This window comes from Netta rufina (genome assembly GCF_964035555.1).
Source record: "Netta rufina genome assembly, chromosome: 1".
In the NCBI taxonomy this organism is placed as follows: Eukaryota; Metazoa; Chordata; class Aves; order Anseriformes; family Anatidae; genus Netta; species Netta rufina.
Genome location: NC_140123.1, coordinates 133,440,923 through 133,462,520, shown reverse-complemented (window position 1 = coordinate 133,462,520; position 21,598 = coordinate 133,440,923). Strand labels below are relative to the sequence as shown.

Sequence of the window (21,598 nt, the reverse complement as noted above, 5' to 3'; positions counted from 1 at the left end):
CGAGCGCTTTTTACTTGCCTTTTATACTTTTTATGAATATTTCTTTTATAAATATTACTAAATTCAGATTGAGTTGAGACTTCATTTATACCATAATCAAGAAAAGGAATGGAAAATGGAGACTGTTAAATCATGGATCTTAAAGGATTGTTTGTTACCTTTCCTGATTAGTATGTATATGCAAGTATGTATAGGCATACTTGCGTTCTGTGTATTTGGAATGTTTGATGTTCGCGTGTGCATGTTGGTGGAGCGTAGACTCCCCGCACACCCAGCACTGTTTACTTGCCTTTTATACCTTTTATAGGTTTTATACCTTTTATAAGTATAAATATTACTAAATTCAGATTGAGTTGAGACTTCACTTATAACAATGTCAAACTCCATTTCTACCCAACTCAGGTCAGTGGCATGACCCCCATCTGTATGCACTTCAGGTGAGAGGTAGACACCAGACAATTCCTCCTGAGGAAGCTGACCAGCCTTACACAAAAGATCAAACATCTCCTGGAGCTGCCACTTCCCATGGGAGGTCTGAGACAAGAGGGCAATGGTGCCCTGGGGAGCAAGGGCCTGCTCCTCCCCTTGCTCATCACATACCAACACATGCAGCCACAAGCACAAAATTCTACCTGACACCTGAATGCCCTTCTTAAAAAGAAGTCTTCAAAACTGTAAGCTTTCTAGGCATGCTTAAAAAAAAAAAAAAAAAAAAGTTTTGCAAAAACTGGCATTTTCCAATAAAAACAGTTGTACTGGCACATGTCAACCAGACCCAAACATGGTGTGCGCTGACACACTTTAGACTGTCTCTTTTCTAGGGGCAAACCGCACACGCAATTCACCAGTCTGCTGCTGCATTACTAATTGCTTAACATTTACAAAAGGCTCTGAGATCTTTTGGTGGAGAATGCAGGAGAAAGACAAAGCCTCCATTAATTACAATAGAGAATTAACAATCCCTGTGCAGATCAAAGGCAAATATTTGATCTCATTCACATAATGGCACTGTATCAAGGGACTGCACTCAAACCAGAAAAGTAATAAAGGAAATTATTGATATGCCTCAGCAAGCAAAGAAAGCACTCACAATGGCCAGGATCTGTCACTTGAAGAAATTTACAGCTAAAGACAGTTTTCAGAAAAGAGCTGTAGTAATCTTTTTGTTTTAGTTGCAAAGAGCAAGCCACACTTGCTTATATGGACATGTTAAACTTACAAAGATGAGTGGCCTATTTTGTGACTGACAGAACAAAGATCACCCCTGTATTTTTGTCAGTGGAAAAATACATATCTACGGTGGCAGCAGCATATGTAACATTTGAGCTAGCCAGAAACTTTTACGAAAAAATGAGCCTTTGTGTTGATTTGGAGTATGAAATATTGTTTTCAGTTTTTTACCATCAAAATCCTTACCTATGAGTGCTGCTGTTTTTAATTGTGGTGAAAAAAGAAAATCTGCATTTTTGATGGGTGACACCTGTGCTGAGTCAAATAATATTAACACTGCTGCAGCTGTCCTGGGTAAGCCCTTCACGTGTATGAGCTCTCCTCAAAAAAAAAAGGGTGTGCTAAAGCAGAAGGGGGAGAGAAGAAATAGCCTGGGAGAAAAGAGACCAAAGCAGACCACAGCAACTATGAGGAGCTTTCAACATCACCAGTGCTGGCAACTAAACACCAAACCAAACAAAATAAGAAACTGTTATTACTAAGCAGAAAGATTTTTAGCCCTAATTGCACAGCACACTTCAACACAGCAGGAAAGCAGAATCCTACAATAAGCAAGCTGCTGCCTGCTGAACCAACTCTGCTTCAGTTCACTGCCCTACCTGGCTGAATGGAAGCTCCCGCCCTTCCGTGGGCAACAGAACAGAAAAAGCAGAGCTGGCCACCACTGCTACTGCTGCTGAGGTATCTGAGAAGGGCCCCCTGACCCACTATTAATCTGGCTCTGATAACAATTTACAAAGCTAGAGCCAGACCACAGCTTCATTGGCAAAAATCAGCAGGGCTATGAGCCAAGGTGAGCCCATTGCATCGGTACAGTGCTGGGGTTTTCAAAGCAGTCAAATCGATCCTCCCAAGCTTCACAGCTGCCACAGGACAAGGCCAGAGCTCATCTCATCTATTTCAGTCCCCTTCTGCTCAGCTCATGCAACAGGTCTAACACCCACACAGTAAGAACTTAACCAGGAATCCTCAGAAATCAGTTCTGCAAGGCAGAAAAGCAAGACACAGACTTTGACAGAAGCATATAGAAAGCTGTAGAGCTAAACCTAATAAGTCAAGATTCACTATTTTGCGGTAAGCCCCTGCTTCCTTTTTCCTTAATTACTGCCCTGAGCCATAGCTATGCAACTGTTTTCTTTGGTAGGCATCCATGCTGTCACCCAACGGGCACTCCAGACTTCCCCTCCATCCCTAGCTGCCACTCACCCCTTCCTCTTTGTTTACGGAAGCCATGCCATGACACAGTGTGGAGGCACAGCATGGCTGAAAACCAACCAGCTAAGACAGAAAAAAATAGTAATTTAATTTTCACTGTACAGATGCGCAAACACTAGTGGCTGAGAAAAAAAAAAATGTTGCAGAAGTAAGACTGTAGAAAGGAATGGTGTTTAAAAGTGTTTACAGAGTTACAGCTCCAGAGGTCAGGTTTTCAAGAATGAAAAAAGCCACCCAGCAGCACACTGAACAGATATGCCGACCTGGTCAGCTCTGCTTCACCCTCCCTGCATTGGCCGTACAGCAGCATCCCAGAGCTCTGAAAATAGCACAAGGTTTTAATACCTTTCTTTTTGCCAGATAGTAGTATATTTTCAAGGACAGGAATATATTTTCAATTATATTTATGTATTTTCAAGTATATTTTCAAGCAGGTCACAGCAAACAGTTCTGACATTTTGTCTTCCCTGCCCAAAATGAAACAATGCTCCCCTTCATGCAGTTGAGCAAGGAAAGGACAACAAACTGAATTTTTATTTGTAGTATCTTTCAGTATTCTCAGGATGCATATTGACTGCTACAATTCAATATTGTGATCACATGTGCACTTCTGAAGTCTGGAACTAACATTTGGGTAGGAGCAGATCTCCTTAAGTTAAATATCATCTATCCACTCATTACATGAGATTTCCTTCCTGTTTCCTGCCTCTTGCACTAGTTTTTGCACAGTCTTGCTAACAAATGAAAATATCTTTCCAGTAAAGAGATGGTGGTCTCAAGCCCTCAAGTGTGTATTTTATTTCTAAAGCAACTGCATGGCTCTCTTAAGCACTAACAGAATATAAACCACAACTAGACAGCTTCTACACTCCAGGACATAAACTGGATGTACCTTTGACATTTGTGTTGTGCTGAGATTGTAAAAAGATTGCTTTGATGCCCAGCATTCTTTGACATGGCTGCGTCCTCAAATATCATAGGTAGTAACTGTACCCTAAAAGTGGCTAGGGAAAGCTACACAAATTTGCACACAAATTCTACTTGAAAATGTAGGAAATGCACTTCCTCAGTCCCCCTAGTTAAAATTCCATCACAACATACAAGTGGTCAGTTCTTCCCAAGAAGCAATGTTGGAGGATTTTGTTCTCCCACACACGTTGCACGAGCGCCTAGACAACTTCCACCTGAAAGAAAGATGCAGAATCAAATCTGTCAGATGAGAATACAAGTAACAAAGTCTGACGAGAAGAGGAAAGAACCAAAGGGGACTTCTGGCTTTAATATGCCCCCACTGGAAAACCTGCAAGGCATTTTAAATTTCCTGCTATCAATTCTCCATGAAATAGTGTATTCCACTATTCAGCACTTAGTACTTCAAGGCTTCTGTGTACTCCTATAGCCAAATATAACAGGCACAAGTAGGCAGGAAAACACACATTCAATCTAGAACTTGGTCTGAGATCCCTACCTAAGCAGATTGATTTCAATGAGCACCAAGCATCAAAAATCTTCCTTAACCAAAAGCAACTCGAAGAAAACAGAATCAACTCATTACGTAAGGTATCCAAGTCTGATGGGTCCAGCCAAAGCCAATTGACAAGAGAAAGGCAGCAGCAGAGCTGAAAGCATTACTCTGGCATAAAGATGCCTAGTCCACTCATTCAGTTCTTGATTTCTCTAGCATAACAAAATCAGGGAGAAAACAGCACTGAAGTTTACCACCACCCACAGTCTTTTCTCTGATCCCCCATACATATCAAACCATCCAAACTTTATGAAGCAAACACTTGGTATCAAATAAGTCACCACTACTGCACATGGTAATATGTTTTACACCTGAGCTCATTTCCATCCCTCCACTGCCTTCTTTCCACCTTCTCCTCACAATTTGAGGCTTCATTTGCAGGTACCTGAATGAAACCAATTCAGTCAACTAATGACCTGAGCAGTTTTACATGCTTCAGCTTACTGCTTTCCCCACATCCATCACCCTACTTTCCAAAGGCACCAAAAGATTGACAACCATCAAAAGCAGTTCACTGTACAAACACAACATTTGCTGTCACCTTTTCTTCTGAGCATGTCAAAAGCAGTAAAGAGGAACAGACTCACTTCTGAAGGCAGTGATGGCAGATGAACACGAGAAGCAACAGAAAGGCAGTCTTCTCCAGCTGATGGTACAGAGCTCAACAAGCAGCCTTCTCGCAAACGGAAAGGAGGATACATCTGTGACTTGCAATTCAAAAAAAAGTTTTTTTTTTTTTGCTTGTGCAACATGATTCTACAGGAAGAGTAAGCTGAGATAAATGCAAACCACAAAAAGCGCATGTGCCTAATTAATGGAGTTGCCCAAACATCACCCAGAAAGATAAGGAAAACATTTAAAAAAAAACTCATATATTTGCAACACAAATATTTAGGATGTTCTAGTGAATATTAGATTTCAGTTCAAGAGAACACACAGGAACGACAGAGAGATATGCAATACTTGAGACTTGAAACTTTATCCTAAAAAAACAATACAAACTTTTCAGAGTATTTATATACTAAGGTTACTCTTGCCCACGTCTACCTTTTGTTTCCTATCTACATCCAGGGTACCAAAGATGTGTACTGAAAATTAACTGAAATATCTCACTAAACAAGCAGACTCTGCAGAATACAAATAAGTTTTCTCAGTGGTTTCCAGACCAGCCATATGTGGAAAATTATTTTACACATTGCTTACAGCACCAAGGGAGCCTGCCAGGACAAGTGCTTCAGTGAAAAGAGCTACAAACCTCACAGTAAAATAAAGTTTGCATCTCAGAGCCGAGACAGATAAAAGCCAGTCCATGAGGGAAAAGCACAGTGAAAATAATGTCTCCCATGGAAGTAGTCAGATGCTTAACTCTGCCTGGGTTAAGTAAGAAATACTTAAAGAAATACACTATCACGTTCTAACCAAGATGCTGAAGACCACACAGAAAGAGGAGCCCAGGCCTCTGACTGCTATTCCAGTCCAGTCTCCCAAACACAGCCCATAAGGAATAACAAAACGAAATCGTGAAACAACAGCCAGCCCAAGAATCACATCAAAACAAGTCCAAGGCACAAGATAATGTCACATTTTGCCTAGTATCAAAGGACCTATAGCTATATTATCTGTTTATTTAAACAGCACGCAAACATTTCACACAGTCTGCAGTTCTAGCTTTCTGTGGTATCATTTAAAGACTGCACAGCCAGTATCAGGTCCTATGACCTAGAAAACATGGTCTGCCAGTGGGGCCAAACATCTTAGAGACCTTCAAGTTCATCTACTTGTCAGTCCTAAAGAGAATTATAACAACACAGCCTCTCTGACTCACCTTTCACATAAAGAAGCAGCCACAGCAGCAGTCCAGTAGAACCCATGCTTTCCTTCCCACTAAAAGGGTAGACAGTGAAAAAAGAAAAAAAAATGTAGTCTTACTAGTATGCTAGTGCAAAAAATCAACAGTCCATGATGAGAAAACAGTTCCTTGCACATCCTTGTATTCACACACTCAGAAATCACTATGCCACAGGCTCTTCACTGTCATGCTGTTCAAGAAATGTACTTACTCCAGCCTTAGAAGGATCTAATTTCCCAGAGAGCCACGTAAGTTCATAGGGAAAAAATCAGGGTGGAAGGGACCTCAGGAGGTCTTAGTCGGACCCTACTCCTCAAAACAGAGTCAGCTCTGAGAGCAAACTCAGCTGCTCAGAGCTTTATCATGTAACATCTTAAAACCTCCAAGAACAGAGACTGAACAAACTCTGAGCATCCTGTCCCATTGCTTCATAGCCCCCATCAAGACAAAGTTTCTCCCTTTATCCAGTCTGAACCTCACTTGCAGTAGTTTATTCCTGTTGTCTCTTTCCTCCACTATGAACAGCTGGCTTCATCTTCCCAGTGATCTCCTCAGAGGTACTAGCAGACTGCTTACAGAAGATCTCCCCAAATCCCTTCCTCTCCCAGGTTGAACAAGCCCAGCTCCCTCAGCCTCTCCTCACAGGAGGAGTGCTCCAGCCACCATCCATCCTGGCAGCTCGCTGATGAATGTATTCCAATTTAGTCGTGTCTTCCCGGCACTGAGGAGCCCAAAACTGGCAGTACATGTATGTCAACTTTTGCAGACAACACCAAGTTGGGGGGTAGTGTCGATCTGCCAGAGGGTAGCAAGGCTGTGCAGAGGGACCTGGACAGGTTGGATTGATGGACAGAGGCCAATGTTCAACACGGCCAAGTGCCAGGTCCTGCACTTTGGTCACAACAACCCCACCAGCGCGCTACAGGCTTGGGGCAGAGTGACTCGAAAGCTGTGCAAAGGAAAAGGATCTGGGGGTGTTGGTCGATGCTCGGCTGAAAATGAGCTGGCAGTGTGCTCAGGTGGCCAAGAAGGGCAACAGCATCCTGCCTTGCATCAGGAATCATGTAGCCAGCAGGACCACAAATGTGATCGTCTCCCTGTGCTGTGCTCTGGTGAGGCTGCACCTCGAGTACTGTGTTCAGCTTTGGGCCCCTCACTATAAGAAGGACATCAAGGCCCTGGAGTGTGTCCAGAGAAGGACTATAAAGCTGGTGAAGGTCCTGGAACACAACTCCTATGAGGATCAGCTGAGGGAACTGGGGTTGTTTAGTCTGGAGAAGAGGAGGTTCAGGGGAGACCTTATTGCTCTCTACAACTACCTGAAATGAAGGTGTGGGGAGCTGGGGGTAGGCCTCTTCTCACAGGTAACTAGTGGAATTATTAGTGAACTAGAGGGAATGGCCTCAAGTTGTGCCAGGGGAGGTTTAGGTTGGAAATTAGGAGACATTTCTTTTCAGAAAGAGTAGTCAGGCATTGGAACAGGTTGCCTAGGGAGGTGGTGGAGTCACCATCCCTGGGGTTGTTTAAGGAAAGGTTGGATCTGGTGCTTAGGGACATGGTTTAGTGGGTGACATTGGTAGTAGGTGGATGGTTGGACCAGATGATCTTGGAGGTCTTTTCCAACCTTAGTGATTCTGTGATTCTGTGAACTGGAATCTAATGAGTGCTGCGTACAGGGAGGTAACCACCCTGCTCAAACTACTGGCTGTGCTTCTGTTTAATAGGAATCTTTGTTGCAATGGCACACTGATGGCCTGTGGTCATCTTGCTGCCCACCAAGACCCCCACGGCCTGTCAGCAGAGCTGCTCCCCAGACAGACACCTTTATGCCCATTCTCTTGCACAGCAATCGGTTGTTCTACTTTTACTCTTCCAATATAATAGATATGAAATCTTTCCCACTCCCAGTACCACCCCATCTCGCTAGCTATGCTGTGACACAGCAAATTGGTCAGCCATGCTCATCTCCTGTGCATTCAGCATAAAACTGGAATTCCTCAGCTCAGACAGTTTCAAAGGAGTTGCACTTTCATTCTCAGACAATCCTCTTACCAACCACTGGATCAACTTCACCTTTGCTGAGTAAATAATGGAGATGAGCGAGGATGCTTCTGCCAGGATTCTGGCATGTGACACCATTAATGGGAAGAAAAGTCTCTCGCTAAAAATTACAGTTACGAAAAAGAAATACATGCTCATTCCCCCTTGGTTAAAGAGCAGATGGATTAAGGCTCTTTGCCAGGTCCTGAACTGTATCAGCAAATGTTGGTGCCTGTGAGCTCTCTAGTAATGTGTAAATGTCAGGAATTAAGGAAACAGAAATATACAGTTGGAAAGAGAGTATAAAACAAACACCTTATATGTCAGAATCATGGCTTGGTCAAACATCGCTCCCTAGCCTTCTTACCACTCATAATACTAATGTCAGCAGAGAACAGCCACCACAGGTAATTTTTTTATATTAAACAATACTAAGCTGAATGATACCTAGGATCCAAGGTGATGATTTAAACTTTGGCCCCTCGCTACATTAATACAACTGCATCTGCAGTACTGCAGTAAAAATGGGCATTTTCAAGACAGTGGTCTAATCTCAGCACAATCTTGTAAATGGTCAAGAGGGAAACTATTAATCTGAATCTGTGTGAGCAGTAAGAGGAAAACCTCACAAGTACCTAGTTATCCCAGACACTTCATGGAAACAAATATACATACCTTTCTCCTTCAAAGTATACTCAAGGCCAGTCTCCACTTTCATATGCCAAAAAACAGTATCAGTTTGTAAAACAGACAATGTCAGACCTGCTATAGAGGAAGCAGCCTGGTTTTCTCCCAGGTGTAGTCACCTGTTCTGAACACGACATCCTGCACCCAATTAACATACAATTTCCTAATGATGGGTCTCCATTATACGTGCCTGTTTGGTCACCTAATTAGAGTGAAAATACCTGATACACCAAATTCAGTACAGATCCAAGACATATCTACAGTGTTAGCATTCTTGTGTCCTGACTGATTTTCCAGTGAAACCAATTCACTGCAACAATAGTGGGAGCAATACACAGGGAGTAAGGCCAACCATAGCTATGAGGAACAAATTTTCAACCCTGTACCTGAAAGAAGAACATTAAGCAGCACAAGCAAACCTGGATGCCCTGGTACTTTCTCCTATTCTACCATTTCTGATCAATACATTGCCAACCTTGCGAAGCCTCGCTGTCCACGTGCTGGACTAGGCAAGCCTGAGACCACATAACACCACTCTATTTTAAAAGTGACAGGAGTCTGCATCTGTTTAATAACACACATGCATACATCTGCCAAACAGACCTAGTGGAAAGACACTTTCTGAGGATTACACATTTTTCTATTTAACGACAGTGAAAAAGACACCATGCTCCATGTAGCCATCAGAATCACTCTCCTCATCCAGCTCTCACTGACTGTGTATGCAACCACCTCAGCTAAAAAAAAAAAAAAAAAAGTAGCAGGGCTACATGGCAGCTATAATAGAAAATATACTATTTCTTTATATATATATATAGCATAATCATATATTCTATGATTATGGTTCAACTACTCAGAGAAAGAAGGACTAAAGAAGGAACTGGAATTCCAGGAGCCAGAACAGTTTGCTTATTTTACAACCAAAATGCAAGCTATATTTGATCACCAGACACATCTCAGGGATTATAAAGAAGCCTTTTAACTTGGAGAAACAATCACTGAGAGGCAAACCTGAATTCCCAAACATCCTGTTGATTGCCACTGGCAATGCCACATACAGAATGACGTTCTGCGCCGCTGAGTCTAAAGGCTCCGGAGAGAAGTCCACAGCTGGTGTATGGAAACAAATTGCATGTCTAGCATTTATAATTAGAAGCTTCTTTGTGGATGTATGTTCCCCCACAAGGAAGTGACAGTGATTTAAGAGCCCAGAGCTCCAGGCCAGCACACTCTGCCAGGTGTGCATGTTCTCTCCACATCTGGTTTTCAGAGCAAGACTTATATGGATTCAAACTACAAAACCCTAAAACCACATATATTAGCCACAATACTTCTCCAGTTAAACTATATCTATCTATATATATACATGCACCTAAAACAGAAATTATGAATTTTGGCTTGCAGCGTTCTACTTGGCCAATGAAAGAGTCCAAATCAGGAAGCTGACACCTGAGTAGGCTGAATACACCCCAGAGCTATCACTTGGCCACTGACCTGCAAGTTCTGCAATACAGAGGTTCCTGTTCCCACTTCCCCTCCACTCTCAGCCTGCTCCCGAAGATAAACTGGGGTCACCATCACCCCCAAGAGACGTGCTGGTTTAGCTCCCCAGCCCACAGCCCTGCCTGCAATGGTGGGGTCAGTGTGTGCTGTCACTGGGTGGCCTGTCCTGCAGCAGAGCTCCCAGGAAGCCAGCGCTCCTGAGAACAGCCCAGAAGGGCCCCTGGCAAACAGCAGCACTACAGCACATGCCACACTTCCCTCCACCTCCTGTCCCTCAGCCAAGGCTGAGAAGTGTAAACATCACCTCTGGTCATTGCCTGAGGCAGGTATGCCACAGCCACACAAGCGGTACATAAAGCAAGGGCCATTCCCTGTATGTGTCATACACTGAGGAGAACACCTGCCACCGAGATGCATACTTTACAAGATACATTCAACAACTCTGATGACTGCGTCAGTTGATTTTGCAATGCCCCCGGGGGTCAAATTAAGCTTCATCAGTGACAATGCACGTGTACAGCACATTTCAATTTCACAGAGCAAACAGAATGTACAAGAAAGAGGATGAGCAACTACTGAAGCCACCATACCAAAGAGCTCAAGTGAAGGGCAGTAAGGCATCTTTCAGTGGACACCGTCACAGATGACCAGTACCATCAGCCACATCCAGGCACTGGCACAGGTTGACAGCAGATCAGATCTTTCTCTGGAGCCATGTGGTTGACTTTTAAGTCACTGCCTTCTACATTAAAGTACCCATTTGTTCAAGGAACATGGACATTTGCTACAATGAACAGAGGTCAGCATAAGAAAAAGCCTTTGGCGAGACAAGCCTCCCCTTCTTTCTTTCTTGCTGGCCTTCAGGTCTCCAGAAATAACTGAACAGAGCTTGAGGACTGGCCCTTGGCATCCTGCTTCAGCAAAGACTTTGGCTCACTGGCATAAGAGCACAGAAAGGCTGAAAATGCTGGAAATAGAGCAAGACTGCAAGGTTATAAGGAAAGTACAGAGCCTTCTGCATTACCAGCAGCACCTAGGGCAACAACAAAACATTATGCTATATGAAAGGTGGAAAACTCCCCCTCCTTATATGTTAGTGTCTTATGTCTGTATGTCAGTACTCTCTTATGTCTCCATTGAGACATCATGTCCCAGGAACACTGACAGAAACTACACCTCAGAGGTACCTGTTGACAGGCCAGTACTTCCAGTGGTACCCAAGAAATCTGAACAATTTCCTTTGAAAACTAAGCCACTTGGTAAGCAGCTTTGAAGTACTAGCAACAACTGCTGCTTCTGCAGCTACAAACTAGAGTCTCCTCAGCTCTGATGATAACACCTGTACACATAAGGAACACACAAAAATTTCTCATCTCAGTTGAACAGCAAAGCTGTAACTGTTGAAACACCAATTCCTGTAAACAGAAGACTCTGCCTTACCCTGGTCTCACTGCAGGCCACATGACCTTGAATCCCTTAGCAACAAGTCGTTCTGACATGCTTCTGCAATGGAAAGAGCTTGCCAGATAATCTCCCAAATCTTCTAACATCAAGGTTTAATCCAAAGCCCATGCATTGCATTGAAAAACTCCACCAGCTTCATCTGTTTTTTTGATTTGCTGACCTGTAGCAGTTCTTAAAGTACACAAAAAGACATTTAGCACTGTTATGCCTAAGAATAGTAAGACTTCTGGACTATTGCCAGCATGCAAATCAGTAGGACGCATTTGTATTTATACAGAGCTCTGAAGTATCACGACTCTTAAAAACAAACACTTAAGACAGTATGATGCCATGCACTGCAGCACACAGCCTAATCTCCCTACACAGGTTCACCAACAGGACCAGGAATGGCCCATTCACACTATCCAGCAAAGAGCATCTGCATGGACTTTGCATGAAGTCACAACTTCGCAGCTGCCTCGCTTCCTGTCAGGTCTGCATGTAGCCCTCCACACATCTAAGTCTCACAAGACTCACACACACACTCCTCGAAACAGAAACAGCCAGATGTCTGCGTCTAGAAGCCTCTCCCAAGATATTAACATTCACAAATCCTTTAGAAGTAATGAAAAGAAACAGGTATCACTGAAACATTGCCTTTAAGTGTAAATTAGTTTTTAAGGAAAAGAGAACTACCTGTCCAGTTCCCTGAATTAGTACTTTTAAGAAATTCTGGAATCTGGCTTCGTAAAACTAGAAGTCTTTATAAGCACCTTGCGAAGGCTTTATGATAAAGCATACCAATGTTCTTACAATTATGCTCATTTTAATGATTTCAACATTAAATATTAACAATTTTAGAATGTTTGGTTGTATTAAATAAAAGCAAGTCACTTTTTTCAATTGAGACTGAAGAGCTACAGAGCTATTTTGCATACACTTGCTGCATCCTGTCAGGGAGAAAAATTTTCAACTGTAATTAAAAACTCTACCGTCTCACTGAGAGACTACGCCTAGAGCTGTGTTGGGCAAATGATCCCAGCCTTGATGCAGTTACAGGAGCAAAATGTGTTTTTATGACACTGTAAAAAAGATTATTCTTGTGCACATTAAGCTTATTTTGGTGGAGACATTGACATAAACTATCTACAGTAACACTTTTGCCAGAACAGAACTCAGTATTAGAGCCCAATCTGGCACTGCTCCAGCAAGACAAAACTGAAGACAGACCTGGTCAGAGGAACAAATGAGCCCTTCAGGAAAAACTCAGCAATTGGGCTGCACAGGTTCTGACTGGAAATTTAAGTCTCTGTTTAAATTAATAGCAGAAAGGATAATAAGTTCAACTTGAATTTGCATATGTCTGCGCACAGTCTTCCCATGGATATATAGACATATCTAGAAAGGTATATAATTTAATTAACAGATATATATATATAAATTTATAATTATTTAAAATAATTATATGCAAATTCCTCTCTTAAAAAGCAAGTAGTTTTGCTTAGCCGGCATTCATCTCACCTTCAGCATCAAGCACATTATGACGCACAAATACACTTCCCCAGCCAAGTAACCTCTCCGGCTACAACAAAATTACCTGTGTGAACCAGAACCACAGAACCAGATGCCACATACTCTGTCTCTCCAGCCAACATGGGATTCACTGCCCCATACTATGGACACTGAGAGTAAGTTCAGGTGGGGGCGAGCTCTAACACATATCTATTGAAGGGAACAGCCTGAACATATATTGAGTATCAGGTCAGGAGATAGTAGGAAGCAGCCATTTGAAGCTTTTATCACTTTGTACCCCAAGGATCTGCGAGAGGCTGATTTGCTCCCAAAGCTTTCTGGTAGGTGAGAAGCACCATGAGACTAGCCAACATCCTGCAAGTTACTTGGCACTTTACTACTATTAAGAAATATGGACATGCTTCATGACAAAAGCTCAGGCTCCACATCAGCAGCACATTCCATCCTGAGCTTTCTGGGCACCAGAAGAATGACAAAGTCCAGTCAGAGTTTGGAGCAATTACTCCGCCAGCACCCATTCATAAAGAACGCCTGGGAACAGCCAGCACAAAATGCCATCTGCAACGGTGAAAAACACTTGTGACTAGGTCAAATCCTGGGCAAAAATAATACAACCACAAACAGAGAAGGACTGGTGGGAGATGTGGTGGTCGGGAGCTGTCTTGGGCAGAGTGACCACAAAATGGTGGAGTTCTCTATTCTTGGTGAAGTCAGGAAGGGGATGAGTAAAATTGCTGTCTTGGACTTCCGGAGGGCAGACTTTGAGCAGTTCAGGACACTGGTTAGCAGAGTCCCTTGGGAGGTGGTCCTGAAGGGCAGAGGAGTCCAGGAAGGCTGGGCACTTCTCAAGAAGGAAATCTTAATGGCTGAGGAGTGGTCTGTTCCCACATGCCCAAAGACGAGCCGGCGCAGAAGAAGACCAGCCTGGCTGAACAGAGAGTTGTGGCTAGAGCTTAGGAGAAAAAAAAAAGAGGGTTTATGATCTTTGGAAAAGAGGGCAGGCCACTCAGAATGATTATAAGGATGTTGTAAGGATGCGTGGGGACAAAATTAGAAAGGCCAAAGCTCATCTGGAGCTCAATCCGGCTACTGCTGTTAAAGATAACAGAAAATGTTTTTATAAATACATTATAAAATGTTTTTTTATTTTATAATAATATAAATGGTTTTTTATAATGTTTCTTTTTTGTATTTATTATGCTAAATAATGTATTTATAAAAAACATTATAAATGTTTTAATTAACACCAAAAGGAGGACTACGGAGAATCTCCATCCTTTACTGGATGCAGGCGGAACCTTTGCGACGAGAGATGAGGAAAATGCTGAGGTGCTTAATGCCTCCTTTGCCTCAGTCTTTAGTGGCATGACCAGTTGTTCTCTAGATACAAAGTACCCTGAGCTGGTGGAAGGAGATGGGGAGCAGAATGTGGCCCTCACAATCCACAAGGAAATGGGTGGTGACCTGCTACAGCACTTAGATGTATGCAAGTCAGTGGGGCCAGGTAGGATCCACCCGCGGGTGCTGAGAGAACTGGAAGAGGAGCTGGCCAAGCCGCTTTCCATCATTTATCAGCAGTCCTGGCTATCAGGGGAGGTCCCAGTCAACTGGCGGCTAGCAAATGTGACACCCATCTACAAGAAGGGCCATAAAGTAGACCCAGGAAACTATAGGCCTGTTAAGTTTGACCTCAGTGTCAGGGAAGCTCATGGAGCAGATTATCTTGAGTGTCATCATGTGGCACTTGCAGGGCAACCAGACGATCAGACCCAGTCAGCATGGGTTTATGAAAGACAGGTCCTGCTTGACAAACCTGATCTCCTTCTATGACAAAGTGACGTGCTTAGTGGATGAGGGAAAGGCTGTGGATTTGGTCTACCCTGAATTCAGTAAGGCTTTGGACACCGTTTCCCACAACATTCTCCTCAAGAAACTGGCTGCTCTTGGCTTGGACTGGCATGCTCTTTGTTGGGTTAGAAACTGGCTGGATATCAGGGCCCAAAGAGTCATGGTGAATGGAGTTAAATCTAGTTGGAGGCCGGTCACTAGTGGAGTCCCCCAGGGCTCAGTACAAGGGCCAGTCCTCTTTAATATCTTTATCGATGATCTGGGTGAGGGGATGGAGTGCACCCCCAGTAAGTCTGCAGATGACACCAAGTTAGGTGCCTGTGTTGATCTGCTCGAGGGTAGGAAGGCTCTGCAGGAGGATCTGGATAGGCTGGACCGATGGGCTGAGGCCAGCTGTATGAAGTTCAACAAGGCCAAGTGTCGGGTCCTGCACCTGGGGCACAACAACCCCAAGCAGCACTACAGGCTGGGAGATGAGTGGTTAGAAAGCTGCCTGGCAGAGAAGGATCTGGGAGTATTGGTTGATAGTCGGCTGAAAATGAGCCAGCAGTGTGCTCAGGTGGCCGAGAAGGCCAACAGCATCCTGGCTTGTATCAGGAATCATGTAGCCAGCAGGACCACAGACGTGATTGTCCGCCTGTGCTGTGCTTTGGTGAGGCTGCACCTTGAGTACTGTGTTCAGTTTTGGACCCCTCACTACAAGAAGGACATGGAGGTGCCCAAGTGAGTCCAGAGAATGGCAACGAAGCTGGTGAGGGGCTTGGAGAACAAGTCTTATGAGGAGCAGCTGGAGGAGCTGGGATTTTCTGCGAGAAGACAGTCTGGAGAAGAGGAGGCTCAGGGGCGACCTTATCGCACTCTATAGATACGTTAGAGGAGTCTGTAGCAAGGTGGGCATTGGTCTGTTGTCTCACATGCCTGGTGACAGGACAAGGAGCACGAGGGGAGGTTTAGGTTGGATATTAGGAAGAACTTCTTTATGGAAAGGGTTGTTAGGCATTGGAATGGGCTGCCCAGGGAAGTGGTTGAGTCACCATTCCTGGAGGTCTTCAAAAGACATTTAGATTTAGAGCTTAGCAATACGGTTTAGCGGAGGACTTCTCAGTGTTAGGTCAGAGGACTCGGTGATCTTGGAGGTCTCTTCCAACCTAGGTGATTAGGTGATTTTCAAGCAAAGTACGTCTGTGAGAAGTCTCAAGCAGACACTAAGCAGTGGCTAAAGCACAGCTGCAGCATGTTGAAACAGAGAAGTTTAATTTTTTGCAGAGCATTCACACTGATGTATCTCTGGAGACTACACAGCAGATAGCATTAAAAAAAGAGCTTTTAATAATTTTCAGTATACCCTCTTCCAGTGAAAGATGAGATCTGTTTTCCAAGCTAAGTCCGATTCTCCTATCCTGTTGTGTTCAAGGGGATGCCTTTGAGTTGAGATGCGCTTATCACATATAAAGGCAATTAAGTAGATCTGAGGAACCTATTTCTGAACCTCTTTTCCCTCCAGAGAACAATTACATGCAGAATCAGCTCCATCAATTTTATAGGAATGATTAAAAAAAAAAAAAAAAAAAAGCATTTGCTCCAATTTAATTCTGTTGTAGAGCCTATTTCCTCATGTTCTTCCCTCAAGAAAGCCAAAATTGAGCGGACAACAGTTCCATCTGAATAATTTGAAGATGGGCTTTAACCTGTGTAGAGCTGTGGGAAGCGCAGATGCAGATTATGCAGCACCTCTACCTAACTACCACGGCACCAGAGAGGATTCACAAAGTTTCTTTCCCCAGCTTTGTCACTGGCTCGCCAGCTGACCGTGAGCTAGTCCAAGAAACCCAACAAACAGTTACTCACCCTCCAGCTTTTCTTGCTGCAAGGCAGAGGGAAGGACTGCTGCCTTTCTGTGGGAGAAAGGAATTTGCCCTCTAGTGAAACACCCACCAACCTATGTACCAAGCTGGCATGCCTGCAGGCAAACACAGGAGGAAACTTTGCAGGACCACACCATCTGACGGTTACACTGAGGCACAGACCCTAACTACAGTGCTTTAACCTGCTCTGATATGCATAAAATCTGTATATCATCCTGCAGCTGCCGCCTTCTGTAGTGGTCAGTTTGGGCTCCTTTCCCTCCTTTCCCCCACCACCACTGATTTCATCAGGCAGCACAACAAACTGCTCTCTTCTGGAGCACTTTGCAAATCTCTGTGCTCATCCTCCATCATTCCACTAGAAAACAACTGAGCAATCGAGTCTCTTGTATTTCTCTGGATGACTCCTCCATATAGACTATATATAAATATACACACAGACACACGTGCACAGATAATAATAGAAGGCTTATTTAGCCAAACACCTGCTGCTCAAATCTTTCCTACAGTGTGTTACGAGGAGAAAAAAAAAAAAAAAAAAAAAAAAAGCACTGCAAGTAACCCAGAAGTGACACTTACAGCAAAACACCTCCTTTATTTCAGTTCAAGGACATCACTCTTTGACTGACAGGAAAGGGGAAGTTTTTTAAAGTTCCTTTTATAGATAAAGATAAAATAGAGCATTATCCAAAACAGCATCTAGTACAGGGTCTGAAAAGACGTTTAAAAACTGTACCTTGCTATGAGCCCTGCCAGGACCCCAACAGTTTCCTAAGGTATTTAAAGCAGATTTTGGAGCATCTGAACAGCTGTGCTGAAGTTTTATTAATCACAATGCAGATCTGGCACGTCTTGAAAGCCCAAGATATACCAAGACAGAACCATTTCACAGTAACACCAGGCAAACTTAGACTTCATACGCATTTCCATGTAACCTAATATGGGAGGGCTGGGGGGAAATAAACCACATGGTCACATGAGCACTGGAACTAATGCATCCCACTTTCCCCAGGATGTGTGCCATGACTGATTGCAACATACAGAAATGCTCACTGTCACAGTCTCCCCATAGACTTCATTTTTCTGATCACTTCACTCCCACATAAACTCTCATATCTTACACAGGTCAAGTTGGTCAAGTTCATTTGCAGTTTTTCCTGCAATGGTGATCCACTAAGGTCTTTCTGTTCTAACCGCATTGCTCATTTTGACAAAACCTGTAGTCATTTAATAATCCTGATGCTAGTTCTCTCTCAGGGCCATTTTTAGCCAAATGATGGGTGAAAAACATTCCTGGAAAGGAAGAGGAAGGAAGGAGTCAGACAGTGAGATCACATATACCATGGCCATAGGAAATCAGACTAAAAATGTTTTTTCCCACCAAACATCTGTGGTTGTTATTTCTTTTAAGTCAGGTTTGAACGTAAGTCAGTTCATCCATAAAAATTCAGAAACAGGAATATAACGTTCAACAGCATAAAGCAAAAGTTCAAGGTACAAATTCAAAGACTTCCTTGGACAGTTAAACAACGTATAGACTTTGAATCTCAAAATGCTTTAGAATTCGAAATCTTAACCACACTTGATCTCCAGGCACCTGCTTACAAAGCATCATATCATGCCATACTGTTAAAGCAGGAGTAACAGCAAAGTTGCTTACATGTCACCGTAAATACTTTGAATACCACCATAGTTACTATCTACACGATACCTAGGAATTGTATTTATTGTCCCATCATAAAGCAAGGTTATGAGCTTACAGTGGTAGTTTTGATAAGCCTAATGAACATTCCTCTCTAAACACAACCTCTCTAAAAATAGATCACAGCATGTAAGGTTGCCAAAAAATATTTACACTTAGTTGCTTATAGGTCAGCAGCCACATATTATGGTTATTTATGACATGGCTGTCACCTATGATAAAAAAAAAAGACACACTCATAGAAGGAAAAAAAAAAAAAATCAGTATTATTCTACAGATCTCTAAGCTATGTAGCTCCCAGGTGAGTTGTGCACAAAGACTAAAAGGATTAATTTAACTGCACTGCAACTGCTGCATGGACCAAGTTAAAGGTCTTGTATATACACACAGTCAAGATGATGATAACAGGCTTGTATTTACACTATGATAAAAAGGACAGGCCAGCAAAAGCAAGAATTATTAAGAGCTCTCTGGCTTGCTTACTTCTCATGCTATTAGGGGAAGAGGAGGCAAAGATAGTTTGGTTGTGGCAAGTCAGCAAACAACATTTTATTTATTGTGGAGATTAGCTGGTGTAAAAGGCAGTCTACAGTATTGGAAGATCACTCTGACCTCTGCTGGTCCACTCAGAGAAGCTGAGCAGAAACTGCCTGAAGGGAGGCCGAAGTCCCCAAGGGTGAAGTGGTTCCCAAGCACAGAAAAGGTTGACCATATTGTTTTTATGTGGTCTATCAACTCATTGTCACTTAGGTGAACTTCCAATTTGCTTCTGTTTCACAGTCTCATACCAAGATTTAGCTTCTAGCCCTGTACTTTGTTCTGGTGGCCCGTCAAGTCCTAGCACAAGGCTTGAAGAGCCTCTCTCCCTTGACACTGATTCCCACCTCAGCACCTCTTCACAGCTTAGCCCTGGGTCCCCTCCAGTTTCAGGGCTGCGGTCTTAATGACCTGCATGAGAGCCACCAATGCACAAGACACAATGCACAAGACAGCTCAAAGAACACCTTCCGTGGGCCTTAAATCTTCCAAATGAGGAAAAAGTAGAAGGGTAGTAAGCAATTTTCCTCTAAAATGAAGGGCTTCAATGGCCCACAGCACCATAGTGCTGTGCATAAGCACATCATGACCAAAAGACAGCTCCCGAGGTGGGGACTGTGTTTTCTCTGTTCCCCTTGTCAAACTGGAAGGAATACTCAGATTAAAAGCTGAGTCACACGTTTCCATTTCCTTCACATCATGCTGGCAAAAGCATAGCCATGCTTTCTATATCACCACAGCATCAGTTCCCCAGTGAACACAAAAGCAGCAACTACAACAGGCCATCCTACAGCAAGGGGAGCTGTGGCCACAGGATCTGACAAAAAAATAATACACAAACTCAGCAAAATGGCCCCAGCTGAGTGACTGCAGCACTCTGACCACGTGACTAGTCTCCTTAAAAACACGGTCTCACAACAATGACAATTCTTGTTGAAGAGGCACCTCCAACCTGTTTAGGTTTAAAAGTCACCTTTGAATGAACTACTCTTCCCAAGCACGCAGTTGCCATCCCCTGCTAGAAATGTGTTTTCTCCACCATCTTCCTTCAGAAGTAAATGACATCATGGTAAAGGCACGACTGCTTCTGCTGCTCCTCAGCAGAACCATAACACGGAAACTTGATTTAAAATACATAATGGAGGAAATACCAGTAAGCCACACCAGAACAACCAGGAGAAGGAAAGGGAAGCACTTTCCTTGAGATGGGTTTTGAGGCCAAATATTTTAAGTATTAAAATCTGCCTTCTAAACATCACAGGCAATTAATAGACTCAACATGGGCAAAGCATGCTCACTCAACAGCCAGTCAAAAGGAGACTGAAATTAGAATTGCTTCCTACCCTACACACGTCTAGCACCACAACAGAGCCAAGGCCAATTTTAACCAGCCAGAAAGCCAAAGACAACTTTTTTGTGTAGATAGGGAGGCATGTTGTTTCAGTGCAAGTAGTACTATCTCAGCACAGCCTCTGGTGTAAACAGACAGCTATGAAAACACGTTGTGGGAGTATCTAGATGATAGGCCAGCTGTGGGCAGCTAGCAGCATGCACCCCATGAAGCTCCATGCCCCTAAGATGGGTGCAGCATCAGCTGGTACTGTGGCTGACAGAGCTTCTTCCAGGAGCCCCATGCCAAAGGGGAAGGCGAACACCTTCATTCTGTCGTGTGGGGGGGAGACACCTTTTTGCTTAAGTTAGTCAGTCAGTTACGGAAATCCCCTGTGCAAAATATCTGTGCCAACATAAAAGTCATGGATAAACCAGGCACAAAACACAGGTGGATTTAATCATTCCCTTGCAGCTTTTACAATCCTCACACTTCAACTAAATTTAAAAGAAAAAAAAAAAAAAAAAAAAAAAGACTCCCACATTGTCATCTGAAGTTTATTTTACAGAAGTAAAGCGGGTTCCCCTCCCAACAGCGAGCGGCCGAGTCAGGCAGCGGCCGAGGGCGCCCCTCTGACTGACTGACTGACCGACCGACCGGAGTTCGGCGACCAACCGTCCCCCAGCAACCGCCCGCGGCGGTTGGGGCCGCACCTCCTCCGCGCCTCGCGCCTACCCCGGCCCCAGCTCAGGTCCAGCTGAGGCTCCACGCCCCGCCGGGGCAGCGCCCGCTCACAGGCCTGAGGGCGGGTGGGTGAGCAGGCAGGCGGGCACGCCGCAGACCCAGCTGCTCTTTCGCCCTCCTCTCCACTGCCCCGGGCGGCGCTGCCCGGCCGGAGAACAAAGAGGGTGTCTGCCCTGCTCGGGGGCTGCTGAGGGGGCTCCGGTGGGATACACTTTTTGCCCCCCCCGCCCGCTCGGGCAAACTCACCCTCCTTGGCTTTCTTCTTCCTCGCCAGGGTGCCGCCGATCTTGCCCAGGAACGACTCGTCTTTTTTCATCCTGTGGGGCCGCAGCGTCGGCGACCGGATGGGAGCAGAGGACATGGGACTTGGGAAAGGGAGTACCGAGGCAGCCGGCCCGAGCCCCGCCGTGCCCTGTGCGGGAGTGTGCAGCGTCCCGCGGAGCCGAACAAAGCCCTGCGAGAGGCGAGGAAGGGGAAAGCTCCCGTCTGGCCGCGGTGGGGAGCAGGGGGCGTGCGAGCCTCGGAGGCGCGGAGGACAGGGGGCGGG

At 44.3% G+C, this 21,598-nt stretch overlaps 1 protein-coding gene across 1 annotated transcript in view; it reads right to left on the bottom strand.

Annotated features, from left to right (window-relative positions):
- The window catches only part of PARVB (parvin beta), an 89,160-nt gene extending 67,562 nt beyond the window's left edge, over positions 1–21,598 (bottom strand). The window contains exon 1 of the mRNA XM_084284950.1: positions 21,298–21,598. Within this exon, the coding sequence (XP_084141076.1) occupies positions 21,298–21,412 (115 nt within the window). The 5' untranslated portion in view covers positions 21,413–21,598. The remainder of the gene's footprint in view (positions 1–21,297) is intronic.